Genomic DNA, 15,006 nt, shown 5'->3' with positions numbered 1-15,006 from the left:
GAAGCGTGGGGCACTGACTTTCAAGCCAAAATGGCAGATCTTTATAAAAATGCCTTGGGTTTTACGCACGAAATCCCCAAGGATTCTCTTCCAGGAAACTTTAATCCACTCTGCCCTCCGTTTCCATTGTTCCCGGGAGGTGTTCCGCCGCAAAGACCTATGATGGAACCCATCAGAATCTTCAACCCTGAAGCTTATTGCGAGCTCTGCAGCAAGGAGTTCTGCAATAAGTACTTCCTGAAGACCCATAAAGCTAACAAGCATGGGATTTACGAGAACAACCCATCTGGCAGTGGTACAGACGGTCTCAACCTGGACGCTTCTTTCATCCCGGCAGCCTTTGCGTCATCGGCCCTGAAGTTCAAGAACAACATGATGCTCGCTGACTACGCCAAATCTTATGAAGCCGCCTTATTGGCTAGTCAAAGACAAAAAGCAAAGATTCAGAAGATGATGGAAGAAGCTAGAGAAATCGAAAAGACCAATGCTGAAACACAATCAGCAGCACTCCACATGCCCGTCAACCCGCGTCAACTGCAACTGGACGATGTCAGGAGCAGTTCTGACGACAACACCATTCCAGAAAACTTTATTTACAAAGGAGATAATCGCCAAGATCAGGAAGAACAATTTATGACACCCACTCCGAGGAAACTATCACCAGACTCTTCGAAGAAAGCCAGAGATTCGGGCTTCAGTGCCGATATGTTGAGACGACTAGGTGTCATCAACCCAGAGGCCTTCTGCAAGATATGCTGCAAGGAGTATTGTAACAAATACTTCCTAAAAACGCATAAGATAAAGCGGCACGGACTCCTCCCATCACCAACAGACAAGTATACTCCAAAAGAATCCCTACCACAGATGCCTGGAAACTTTGAGAGAAAAGATGGACAGACAAGCCCTTTGAACTTGATCATGAGTGAGGATCAGGAGAAAAGACAATCTCCAGAAGGAATGTTGACCCCCAAGCACATCAAGGAGATGTTGACTCCTACCAACAATGTCAGACCTCTATCCACTCAGTCTATAGAATCCAACATCACAGAAGGCAAAAGAGAGGCACTGAGCGAGGAAGCCATAAAGAACGAACAAGCAAAGCAATCTCCTACAACTATTTTCATCAGCGAAGATCTTCAAAAGTTGCAAACGATGATTTCTCAGCTGAACGATCTGAGTGTCAACAAGATTGTGGAGTGTTATGTTTGCAAAAAGGAATTTGATAACAACTATGTCCTACAATTTCACATGATGTCTGATCACGGAATATCGATGCCAGGCTCTATTGAAAACTTTACATTCCCATCTGTAAGTGGTGAAGATACCAGCATCGATGGGTCTATACAGCAAAAGCCCATCTGCACAATCTGCGAAAAGGAATTCCCTTCAGTTTCACTACTTAAAAAACACATTGAAGAATTCCATACACCGAAGATGGCTTTCAGCGAGCAGAAGCTAAATAACATGGACGGACTGTCTCCAGATAAGGAAACCATTCAGCAAAGAGAACGGAGAGCTTCCATGTCTTTAACACCAACCAACAGCTACTGCGAGATTTGCAACAAAGAACTTTGCAACAAATACTTTATGAAGACACATATGCAAAGAATGCACGGTATTGAGATAGAGAATGGAACCCAGATTGGAGGAGTCATTTGTGATATCTGCAACAAAGAACTGTGTAGCAAATACTTCTTGCGAGTTCACAAACATAACACCCACGGGATCGTAGAACCGGGAGCTCCTTTGCCCCAGATGAGAGCTCTCGTGGGAGAGCCGGAACAATTCAATGTTCCACCAGTCACTAGCCCACTCAAACCACCACCAGAAGCCAGCATACTCAACAACAGATTTATAGCTCACTTTATTGAGGTTTGCCCGTTCTGCAGCAGAAGATTCAGAACAAGCAAATGGCTGAAGGCACATCTTCTCAGTGACCACGGGAAAGCCGGTGTGGACAAGTGGAAAGAACTAGAAGTGCAATACAAAGCGCAAGCAAAAGCCCAGCAAGCTAAAAGTAATAAACAACTTGTGAATCCATTATCAATTCCTGACGCAAGTAATATGTCATCCAACTCACAGAACATGCCCTTGGACTTACAGGAGAGACTTCCATTTTATTCTAAGTTAGTCGAGCCAAAGCTCTTGAACATGTTCAACCTAAACAATCCAGACATTAAGACTTACAACTGTTCCTACTGTCCATTTTCTACTTCCATTCTTTCCTTTTTGTACGTCCATGAGAAATCTCACGTTCAAGGACCAGAGATGGATATCCTATGTCCGATGTGCCCGGAGTCTTTTAGCAAGCCGGAAGCGTTACAGTTTCATATTATAACCACACACTCCTTGCCAGAGTGGAGAGATAGACCCGGTCTGGACTCGAGTCCGACTTCCACGAGGGAATGCCAAAGCAGACTGAAGACCCCGGAAACCAACGACGACAAAGAACAGACCCAACAAGGAAACGGACACAGCAAGTTAGAACTGTTTGAGTGCTACGAGTGCGACTTTAAAACGTGTAACTTCGGAGAGATGGAGACGCACCTGAGAAGTCAGCACTACGCGGTGCGAGACGGAGCGGAAGAACCGTTGCCCGCAGTGGATGGAGACAACAATTTGGAAGACGAGCGTAGAAAGAACAAGATGCCCGCAATCTATGCAGTCCCTAGGATCATGGAATCGGAGGGAGACCAAACGGCCATCACCATGCAGCCGTTTGTGATCGAAGAGAACACTCCCGAGGAGAGTGGCGGGAAGTTTGTCCCCTCCGTGGTGTTCCTGCCGGTTCGCCGGCGTGCCACCGGAGCTATCACAATATCCTTCAACCTGACGCCGGCCTAAAGGCGACGACGAAATGTTTTAAACAATTTGACAAAATCCAAACTTTGTAACAGGAGGATACAAAAAAAGCACACAAAAAAATAGTTCCTATTTCTTAGATAGTAAGTTTTATATTTATATGGAATGGATAATATGAAGATTTAGTTCCAGAATTGGATATCTTAGCGTAAAGTGTTGAAAATCCACACCGCGATGCTTATATTGATGGATGTAATTGAATTGTTTGACCGCGGGTGGTCTAGCTAGGTAACGGTTGGACGTATGGTAGCATTTGTATAAACTATACATTTAAGGGAATTTTTCGCGAGTGCCCGCGGGAGAACTACCTCTCACGGGCCGTACTAAGAAATGGGTAAATATTACAATTAAAATTTAGATGAATATTACAGACGGGTCATGGTGCTAACCATTTTTCTAGTACGTGAATGATTTTCAAAACTTAACGTAAGAAATAAAAAATGTTCCTTTTTTTTACTTGTAAGGTAAACATAGTAAATATATATAGTCAAAATACGTACTAGAACGTATGAAGATGTCTGTTTAGGTTTATCATTACGATAGTTTTATTTAAAATGAGATTGTGTACATTGCATGGGATATTCAGTTGGGGAGTCGGCTACACCTGTGATTTACTAAACATTACTTTACTATTGTGTATAACTTACTCTAACCTAACCTAACTGTAACAAACTTTATAGACATGTTTCTTTCTGCATTCCTAGTATGTATATTATGTATTTGGCAGATCCTTTTGCCAGGTACACCATATTTTACTGAGAAAAGTACTTCATCTAACCGAACTTACAATCGCTAATATTATTAAAATTAGTCAACTTACTGACTTGGCACTTTGTCTGATTTGCTGGACAGCTGTGAACATCCCAGACATTAATCTTTAAACAATGTATTTTACATTGTCAACTAACTTCCTAACTTCTTCCTCTGTTTCATCTCTTATTCCTGATTGTGACTTACGAGAGGTGTACAGTTGTTAGCATCCTTCATTCTAATAGTCTGTCCAGATTGCAATCATCTAACAAAATAACATAACCTCAATGTTGACATAATTTTAAATCAACTAGCAACGACGTTTATCTAAGTAGGTGGAGTTGGCAAGCAAGAGAATGCTCCTGACGGCAGATGCGCAGAAACCAAAATTGGTAAGAGCCACAATCATCATTATGGATTCCCGAAGAATTCTGAATAACTTCGGCAAATCTGCACAGTACACGAATGGCATTCTTTAGTTCGCCAAGCTCTATTTGATTTCTTATAGGATCTTTATCTCTGGTAAACTCTGTTGTATCTGGCAATACTGCTTGTGTCTATGGTGGAGTAATCCTCTTTTTGAATATATATTTGGATCTGCCGTTCTAGTCGCCCTAAATATCTCATCTAGTTATATTTTTTAAGTATTTGTGAAGGACGTATTCCATCGAGCTTATCAAAACCCTATTCTATTTGTATTGTTTTGTAAATATTCGCCCAAACCCTACCTGTGTCACTCAAACATACAGGGCTTAGTGTCTTTCCAATGTAACTTTCTTAAGTAAGAACAACTGCAACCTTATTCTCAACACGAAAAAGACAAACTTTAAAAAATCAACTTTTTTTTTCTTTTTTTATAGTGAATACCTCACAAGAGTCCCAACTGCTCCCGTCTGGAGCCAGTGAGACTATGGCATCCCCAATTGGGGGATGTTGTGAGGCTGAAGGTAAGTGGGGAAGGAAAATAGGAAGGTGGGGAAGTACCTGGCTATTCAGATCTAGTCACTAAACACGGCTAAAGCCATTTGGAGCAACGTTTCAATTCTGAATGGTGGTCTTACACCAGGGCGATACTGGTAGTATCTTCCACTCTGGAACGTGCCGCAAATATACTATATATTATTTTAATTAATTAATTGTGAAATAACACAAATTAATCAAATAAAATTTATTTGCGCACGCCGGGTTCGAACCCGCGACCTTCGGAATGGCAGTCCAATGCGTTACCACTGGACTATGCCGGCCGTCAACTTAAACTTTCAAAAGAATAATAAGTGGGAAAATATTGCTTGTACAATAGTAGAGGGCTTAACTTGCACAGGATTGAACCTGCTACATCTTTGGAACCGTACTTGGATAAAGTACCTGGAACGGTAAAACTTAATAAGTCATAACATACCTTCACTTCTATTCATTTCTAATGAATCGAATAATGGTGCTGTCTAGCTATTTTAATCACCAATGTTCTATCATTCCTATCAGAGAAGAATTTGAGTCACAAACAATGAGCATGCTGTACAGGACATGCAGATACTTTAATAGTACATAACTGCTGACCCTGTACAAATCGCAAGTGCTCCCCACTGTTGTATTTGGTAGCCACCTCTGGTCAAAATCCCCAAAATAGTACAAAAATGAAACAAAACTGCAGAAGCCGGTGGTACATTCGATAGATTTCCCTATCTTAGCAATCTTTAGAGTACCGGCAGCAAGTGGGAATGCTGAAGGTGAGGAACCAGCTTCATTAATCTCTTCGGCCACCAGTGCATAGTCAACATTTGTACACGGTTGACATATGTCACATGAGAACGAGTCGTTTCTACGACAGCAAATCAGATTTGCCGGTCTCTGTGTTTCCTCCCTCCTACAACACGGGACTCTTCAAGACCCATGTCAACTCCTTAAAAAGACCCTTCACGCAGCATTTCCAAAGATGACATGGGCCCTAAGTTTTTTCGTACCTTTTCTTACCTGTTTGCAAGTGAGCTCCATCCTTCTAAGCATTTAACAAATCAATATTATTTGCTTCTTCCAGCAAATCTGTAAAATACCGCCGTTCTTGAAGAATAACTATGTGCTAATAGTAGATTAGGGTTGATATCTCTAGACTTCAACCCTCATGCGGTACTTCTTCAACACACCCATTTACTTACAGAGAGCACAGAAGGTCAAAATAACAATATATAACATTCCATAGTCTCACTGTTTCCAATTATAGCGAGGAGCAGTCTTTAAAAAACGCATGCATAGTGCTTGTTTTTCGTGTCATTGAATGTTTACGTTTGTCTAACTTGATTTGAAAATAAGGTTTGCTAAATGACTTTGACCGTTTGACTTTTGGTCAAATGGCCACAGAATATTCGTATAATTTGACCACAGTCGGGTTTTCCTTCTTCAATCACGAGGTGGTTTTAATTCCAAAAGAGTTCCTAAGAGGCAGTTTGACTAACTATGTATTAATAAACCCTAAAATAGAACATAGAAAATTAGCCAAAACTTTATGTGTAAAAATCATATGTATTCCTTTTTTGTATTTAATATGAATTTCCCCTTTAAACGAGACAGAACTGCAACTATAAAATATTTAATTATTTATCCTATTAATTTTAAGCAATCTTTTAATTTAACCATTTGCTAAAAGTTGGTTACACAAACTATATAATTTTTAATATTATATTTATAAAACTTTAATGTAAACAGATTTTTTCTGTTCTTTTCAGTTCCTATTTAGGCGGTAACTATATATTTATAAACCTTTTGGAAAGTTTGATTCAAAATGATTTATGAAATCAGTAATAATTAAATTTGTTCTAGCAATGATTCTATGATGAAAGGACTTCTATATATGTATAAACAAATGAGTAATGAATCATCCAAAGGATTTTGTATTGTGAATTCATGTTTCTAATGAAAGAGAGCATCAGAAGTTATGCTTCGTAATCCAAATACCTGATTTAATTGCATAATTTTTCATGTATCATCACTTATACTGATTTTAGTCACTCGTACTTAAGTCCCTCATCTTAGAATTGTTTTTAGATCCTTTGATTTGGCAGTTTGTTCTTTACAAGGAACGATTGGTTTATTTGGTTATTTCACAGGAGTCCTCTATTTGGTTAGTTTTGAAAATAAATCACATTTAGTATTTCTCGGTATAAAACGGAAGCTTGGGAGGTAAATTACACACAGAAAGACTGAAAATATTGACATCTTAGCAAGACAACTGTACCAAATATATTGACTCCATTAATTAAATAGAAACAAAACAAAATCTTAGATTAAGGAAAAGTTAATTATGAAAATAAACAAAGAATATTATAGATCGGGCGGTTTTTTGTAAAACTTTAAGTATAATATTTACACGTGTTTAAAAAATTGGACGCACGTCGAATCTGCAAACGAAATTGAGACGAACGATCTTGATTTAGTTTACATTACAATCCACCTAATAATTTGCACATTTTGGTGGAAAATAATATATGATTTTTAAATGCGTAAAAGGGTAAATGAATTTGTGCGTTGTTGGTAACGTTTGTACATTGGACGTGCGACAAGAACGCAGTGTAAAGTAATCACACTTGTGACAACCAATATAGTTCCTATTACTTAACTTTCCAGTAGAGTGTTCAAATTATTTATAAATATATATTTACATTAATGGTATTCAAATCCTTAAAAATTATATTTAAATTATAAATGTGTTGTCGAATACATTTGAATCTGTCATCCCGCCTATATTATATGGAAAGGTAGAAATATTAATGATTGTTGTGAATGTCATGGCGGGATGATTATAAAGTTGGCAGGTTCTTATGGTTTCGAATTAATGTTAAAAACGGCGAGCGCCATTTTACCCCGTTGAGATATTGAAAATATTGGGAAAGACGGCGCAAGTCATTTTAACCTTACTAAGAGTATGCGATGTAAGAGGCGATGATTGCAAGTTTACTGTACTGCTCAATATGGTTTCTAATGTTCCTTTACCCATTTTATTGTTGTTGAGAGACTCTTACAATAATTTTAGTGATTAATAAATTGCAATTTAATTGAACAGAAGAAGTTAAGACCAAGCTCTCATTTTCTGTATTTTTCATTTATCTTAAAAATTATTTTTGAAGAATTTTTCAAATGTACGCCATTTTGTCAACATGGAGGGTTTCAAATTGTATTTCTTGTATGTTTAAGTCTCATGCTGAAATCTTAACAGTTTGATTACAAAACAATTTTAAACTCAAAGATAATTAAATCACTAACAAAAATAATGCAATATATATTCATATTATTAGTTTTCTGGTGTCCTGGTTAATTTCACATAGTCCTGAACTCCATTGTATAAGGCTTGGTCAGAAAGAGCTTTTTCCAGTTACAAAATTTGATATTAACTTGGGTTCTAACCACTCAAACGATTTTTGCCATATTACGACAAGTTTGCAAAACGTCTTGAGCGATCGCTTGCAATAGTATGCCAAATTTATAAAACCCCTAAAAATATGGAATAGACGGTGGATTTATTGGCTATAAACCTCAGTAAGTAGTTCATATTTTGTTTCTAATTGGCTGAGGTACAGGTTCAGGTACAGATCAGGATAATACATACTTCTGAACACCCTATGATTTATCTTAAACCAAGAATTCTTAAGTGTACATACTTATTTTTAAACACTTCCTTTTGGTTTATCGTGTTTAAATTTGCAGTGCATAGTAGTAATATATTATTTGCAGTACATAGTAGTATATTATTTGCAGTGCATAGTAATATATTATTTCATTTTAGACATAAAAGCATTTTGGAGATTTGATTAGAGATTTTCACTTCTTTAGCTAATGTTGCGAACAGCGTTACAGATTCCATTATCAGGGCAGATGTGTATATTGTGGTGAAATGTGTATTGATGTATGTAGAAAAGATACCATGTTGCCTGCTCCAATCCTCTTAAGCCATTACTTTGTATTTGTTCCTGAAGTCCTGGGAAGACCCAAAACGCATCGAGCACGCATAATTACAGATGAAATTGAAATCCACAAGAACCCCATTAATATTAATAGAGCAACAGGGCTAAGCTTGATAGTTCTCGGTATACGGTATTTGATGGCTTCACCAAAACTGATCAAGAGGATTGTAGCGCGTAACAGAATATCGCTAAACACATTTATATTTATATTTTATTTATTTGCAAAAACAGTACAAAAACCAATACATTGCAAAAGCGGTAAACAAATTATTGAAGAAAATTTTATACATAAGTATACAGTTAAAACAAATACAATATTTCGCGCTTAAAGTCGTTGTAGGACATATGGAAAATATCCAAGTTAGCTGGAAGGGAGTTAATTAACCTAGTGAGTCTTCCCAGGGGCATCACCAATGGTGATGCCCCTGGGAAGCCACCATAAACACACATCATCACAATCGACACATCTGCCCTGATGATGGACAACGTAACACTGTCCGAAACGTTGGAGCATTATTACGAAAAGAATTAGTCTATGATGGCATTTCTCTATGCTTTTTTACGTAATTCAAAAAAAATGCTACGCAGGACAGATAAAATTTGAGTAATTTGAGTTCCACTTGAACAAGTGAAAGATATTGCATCTGGTTTAATGATTTTAACGATATATGAACATTTCGAAGCTAAATTGCTCATGATGGAAGTGAAATAGTGAGCTGAAACTATTTGCATTAACCTATAAATTTCTGACAGAAAAAAACATTTTTTGTTAAATTCAATAAAAATAAACTTGTTTGATAAATTTGTATTTGTGATTTGTTTCAATTGGTCAAAATTGTTTTGTAACCAAAGAAATATTTGGAAAAGCTTGTGGCTTTGTAAAGAAAATTGCATATAGGGTATATTCTATTGTATTTTAATTTTTTGTACTGGTTTACCTTTTGTTTAATGTTTAAACAAATATATAATTGTAGATTTGCACAAATTGTGGTTAAATCCACTGTACAAGATGACAGTACAAACTAAAGAAATAATGGCTGAATTATTACATATTATATGTGTTAAATATAACAATACATATTGATAATATGCTGAAATGTACAAACTGCTTCTTGAATATTGTAACAACATCCTACCTCAATAGATTATAAAAACATTTACAAAACTATGATAAAATAATGAACTCACAATATTTTTTTTAATGAAATCAAACGTTGAAATGCAAATATTGATAAAACATCACTGAATTATTGTAAAAATACAGTAAAATTTGTCAAAACTTTACTATTCAAAGTATTTTAAAATCTGAGAGACAGAAATTGTAAACAAATTTGAAAAAAAGTACAACAAATTATTATAAGCAATAATTAGATTGAAGTACTGGTACATATTGAATTATTTGGGTTGGAAATAAGTAGACGTAGCTCAGTAGTCCAGAGCACCTGACCGGACATCAGAAGGTGCGGGTTCAATTCCCGTTGGTGGCATTTATTTTTACTCGGCAGGCTACTAATTATTGCTTATAATAATTTGTTATCCTTTGTGCTATGCTTAAAAATCCTTGTCTTTCAAACATTAGTTTATCATTAAAAAAATAATGATAAAAGTAAGTAGGAACAAGAAATGCTGAAAAAGTTCAATTCAAAGTTAAAATATCATGTAAAAATATTGAAATATTAAATTACAATAGTAAATTCATTTTTCAAGATGTTACATACAATATAACAATCATTTAAACAGATTATAATATATTGTATTGTACAGATCGTGAAAAAAATTGTAGAAGGAATATAAAAGTAATTTATAATTCAAAATAAATATTTGTATCACATTGGAAAAAACAGTACAAACTAAATATTAAAATTGTTTTGTTTGAGATCCGTATTATGATACATCCAAATTCTTTTTATTCTTACGTGAGCTATGATTCAATTGAAGATATTATAGGTTATAAAAATCTTATATGCAGTTCTGCTATCATAACATAAATACGTTTCTATACCGATTTAACGTTTTAATTTCTAATTTATATTTGCTAAATACCGTTTTATGTGAATACTTCACAAGAGTGACAACTGCTCCAAAATGTCCAGAGTTAGCGGGTCTTACATCTCCGTTGTTTTGTGGCTTAAGGTAGTGGGGAAGGGATGGAAATGGAGAAGTGGAAGGTCAGGAAGTATCTGGTTGTTCAGATGTTATTAAAATTTCTCTGAAGTAGCCGGGAAACGTTAAGAGGAACGGCTACAAAACTTAAATTTTGGATTTGAGGTCGAAATACCCAACAAAAAAAGGATTTTTTTTTAATCTAATATGGATATATGCTAATTTATTTATTTGCGTTTTAAATTACAAAAACTAAGACATTAAGAAATTAAAAATTTTCACATTTTTAGAGACAGCTTTGATAATTTTTTGTGAGTTAATGGTAATTAAAAAAATATAATTTGCCCACCCTGGTATGTAAATATAAAATAAAATTAATAAAAAAATCTTTTTTATGGGCTTAAATTTAAATTACAAACGACTAATTTATGTTGGAACACAAATTTGTTGTATATAAATTTAAATTTCCACCCAAAAAACGTTTCTTTAAAGATCTTTTTTTTATTTTATTTTATATTTCATTATATTGACATAGTAGAATCGGTAAGATTATTTATTTAATAATTACAATTAACTCATAAAAAAGTTTCAAATTTGCCTCTAAATAATGAAAATTGAATTTTTTAATGGCCTATATTTCTTAATTTGAAACAGAAATTAAAAATACTACATATTTAGTATACTATGATTTAAAAAAATATTATTCAGTTTGTTCAAGTATTTTGGTATTAAATCTAAAATTCAGTTTTGTTAAAAAATTGGCTCCTTTTAAAAGTTGATTATAAGGTATTTAGCGAATTAAAATTAGAAATTAAAACATGAAAATCTATTGAAAAATATGTTTATATTATGATAGTATAACTGTAATTTAGATTTCTTTGTAATTATATTGGTCTTTGATTGAATCATTGAAATTGTAATAATTTACAAGAATTAGTCGCTAGAGTGGACAGTCATTACAACCATCTAGTAAACAGTAAAACAGATTAGTATCAAGTTAAAAAATATATTTATAACACCTAGTAAACAGTACAAAACTTAATGTGTTTGTTAATGTAGTTTGTTTTAAATTAATTTCTTATAAACTAGCTTCTTTTGTGTTAAGTGTGATTGCAAGGATGGGTAGCAATTGATAACAAGGAGATAGGTCGGATTATAATGTCTGTATTTCGCGTAAGGTTTACTATTATAAGTGTCAATATATATATATTATTGTGAGTACATAATTAAGATAAAAACGTATTTCGTAATGTTTATGGATAACTGTTTAATGTATTCATGTAATCCCTTGCGGCGGTATAGCCGCGGGGTTGGGAGGGTCCGAATTCACAGGAAGATTTTCAAACAACGCTAATAATTTTAACTAGATGGCAGCACTTCTGTTTGTATCTGTACGCGGAGCGAGTGCGGATGGCAGACGTTAGCGTAATAATATTATAGATAATTCAGTAAAACTTATTAATTTATAAATAAAACTTAACAAAATGCGAGAGTTCGCGCCTTTCGCGCTGTCATCAGCGAAACGTCAGATTTGATAGATTGATACAGTAGACTCTCAATTTACCAGGTCAGATTTAACCGGGACGTTTCATAGACTAAAAAGTTCAAAGTGATTTGAGATTTTCACGGCCAAAAGTATTATATTGATTTATTTTTGGGGTATTATGCCGTGTTGCGCTACCTCTTTTTTTAGCCAACGTTCCGAACAACGTCAAGGATAGATGTGTAATAATTACACAATTGCCCCCTGTCCGATACGTTGGCTATAGAAGGAGGTAGCGCAACACGGCATAATACCCCAAAAATAAAAAGCTTTTAACCAAAAAGTTTTTTTCTTCTTTACTACAAGGCGGTAGTGTTTTCACAGAAAAAAATGTGTTACGAATTATTCTCAGTGCTAATAGAAAAACAAAATCTTTTAGTGCTATTAATCTTTTTTTTATATTTACTTCACACAGACGAAAAAAGTCAATCATTTACAAATTTTGGGCGTTTGTAATTTCGTATTATTCAGTTATTTAGCGCTTTACTCCAGTAGCTGTTTTTTTTCAAACAAAGTTAATTATAAAAACACTATCTGAACAACATATTTTTTATATAGATACCTACTTTTAAATTGAAGCATTTAAAAAAGGTTTTGCTTTATCGGATGTTAATTTAATTGTTTAATTTTTAGCAATCTGTCCCAGAAAATCGAGAGTCTAATACTGTATTTGAAAATCGTTCGTTTTAGTGTTGTCAGGATGGGAAATTTATGAGTGTTGGTTAGGTACTTGCATAAATTAAAATATTCATTTGTGTAGGTACCTTTAGTGAGAAATTATTGTTAAAAATTGTTGTTTTCTCACTGGAATCGGTTATAATGAACGGAACAAACGGGTATTCTGTTTTGCACTACGGGTAAATTGGCGTTAAAAATGGTTTGATAATTTAATTATTTCTAAAATTGTTGCATATTTTTTAATCAAGAGTTATGCTTAGTTATTTACGAATTTCGATTGTGTTGGAATATTCAAAATATTGCGTGATGTTTTTTTTTTCTAAATTGTCAGAAGTTTTCGAACATTGGTGTGATAGAGAACTTTACTTTAGAAATACGCACCGCGAATATGCTGCCCTGCAAACAAAACTTTTAGGTGATGGTCTTGCAATATCAATACGAAAACTAGTTTTTGTGAAGAGAAAAAACATTCAAAATTGATAATTAACATTTTGTAACGTTTTAATGCATTGATATAATTGTTTTTACAGCGTTTTCTCTAATATCTAAAGATTCTTGAAATGTTTTGCTCCAAAATAACTTAAAACACAATGGAGTTATGTGTCTATAATTTTAAGTATGCCAGTTGTTTGAAAATCTTTCTGCGTTAATTCTTCATCCTCCTACGTTGGTTTTTTGGCCAGTGTCGGGGCCTTCCTGTTGCGTTGTACCGACTCAAGGGATATGCAATTATGCATAGCCAGGGAAATCTGCCACAATTCTACAAAACGTCCATTGAGAATTATCTGAAAAACTGGTCTAAATATTGAAGAGTAAACGATATTGTGCCATTAAATTTGGAAAGAAATTCAAAAAATTTCATTACCAAAGCAGAGATAAAGGGTAATCTCGAATCGCTTGATCTATCAAAGTAAGTGCATTACTCATAACCACAGATAAAAGAAGCAAAGGGAGATATGACATGAAAGCTTGCCGACAAAACTGCACAGACTATCAAAAAGATAAGGTCGGGAAACCTCTGTGCCTAGACGCGATTTGAAGTCGCATGGATAAACGATGTTAACAATACGCGTTGTTTCATGACCTCTCTTCCTTGTTTCTATTACCTATGGTCAGTAGTTTTCCATCAGGCCTACACAATAAAATTCTTTAGATGTTATGGCTGATTGAGGAATCTACAACTAAAATAATGTACTACATATTTCTAAAATCATAAGACTTGCCAATGAAGGAAAGCAATGTTAATTTTCCTTATCTTTGGATTACCCAGAGCAAATTCAGCCACAAAGATATCGCTTTATCTTAGTCTATCAAACAATGCAATAAAAATTCCACCTTCTGTCGATTGCACTGAAATCTACACTTTTGTGACATTATAAAAATTAAAACGTGAATTGTGCAAAAGAGTTGCAGATTTTACGCCAATTTTTTGTAATGAAACACTTATAATTTATAATATACAATATTATTTGTGGTTATGATTTTAAAAGACCTTTTTTGCACAATCAATGGATGTCTTGTAGACGAGTGGAACATTTCGCTATTTAGTATTTAATTCAGGGAATCGCTTTGGAAGTTACAAATATGTTTCAACGTCAAAAATGTAAATCGGCAAATGACATTGAATTTAAGGCATTATTTATCTTTTGATTTGTCAAACTTATGTGGTATTTATTTCTTCCAAACAAATATATTTTTAAAAAAAATTGGTCCATCTTTGAGACATCTAAACACATTGGAAAAGAAATTTCTGAAAAATGACGTTTTCGGTAATTTTTTTTGTACTTAACTGAAGTTTTATTTCATTTCATCTTTAAAAAGTTTTTTTCATGCATTTAGTGTTTTATTATTTTTGAGACTATAATACAGAACAGGCTTTAGAAAATAATTCGAATGTTGTTCATTTTTATCAAATCTCTTCATCATTACAAAAAAGTACAATCAAATACATTATATTTTGTCTTTGTTCATTATTTATCGCGAAGTGTCGATAAAATTTTAGGGTCAATATTTGAACTAAAACGTTTCAAGCAGATATCAGGTTTTACCGCCAATGTTTATCAGATAAATGTAAAGAGATAAGATTATTAAAATCTGTGATCCGTTGGCAAAAGCGTT

General features: G+C 34.3%; 1 protein-coding gene across 1 annotated transcript; it reads left to right on the top strand.

Moving 5' to 3' along the window:
- The first annotated feature begins 372 nt into the window (after window positions 1–372).
- LOC149409839 (uncharacterized) lies at window positions 373–2,844 on the top strand. The gene has a single exon (XM_089649200.1). It carries the CDS (start codon window positions 373–375, stop codon window positions 2,842–2,844), a length of 2,472 nt encoding a protein of 823 aa, XP_089505326.1.
- The last annotated feature ends 12,162 nt before the right edge of the window (window positions 2,845–15,006 follow it).

The sequence above is a fragment of the Hesperophylax consimilis genome, chromosome 29 (assembly GCF_061612785.1).
Source record: "Hesperophylax consimilis isolate HC1 chromosome 29, BYU_Hcon_1.0, whole genome shotgun sequence".
NCBI classification, from domain to species: domain Eukaryota; kingdom Metazoa; phylum Arthropoda; class Insecta; order Trichoptera; family Limnephilidae; genus Hesperophylax; species Hesperophylax consimilis.
Note: the sequence above shows the minus strand (reverse complement) of the source record. Positions and strands in the feature narration are given on the sequence as shown.

What these genes read in the sequence shown, in the direction of transcription:
- LOC149409839 (XM_089649200.1), top strand. Translation starts at nt 373, where the DNA reads ATGATGCTCGCTGACTACGCCAAATCTTATGAAGCCGCCTTATTGGCT.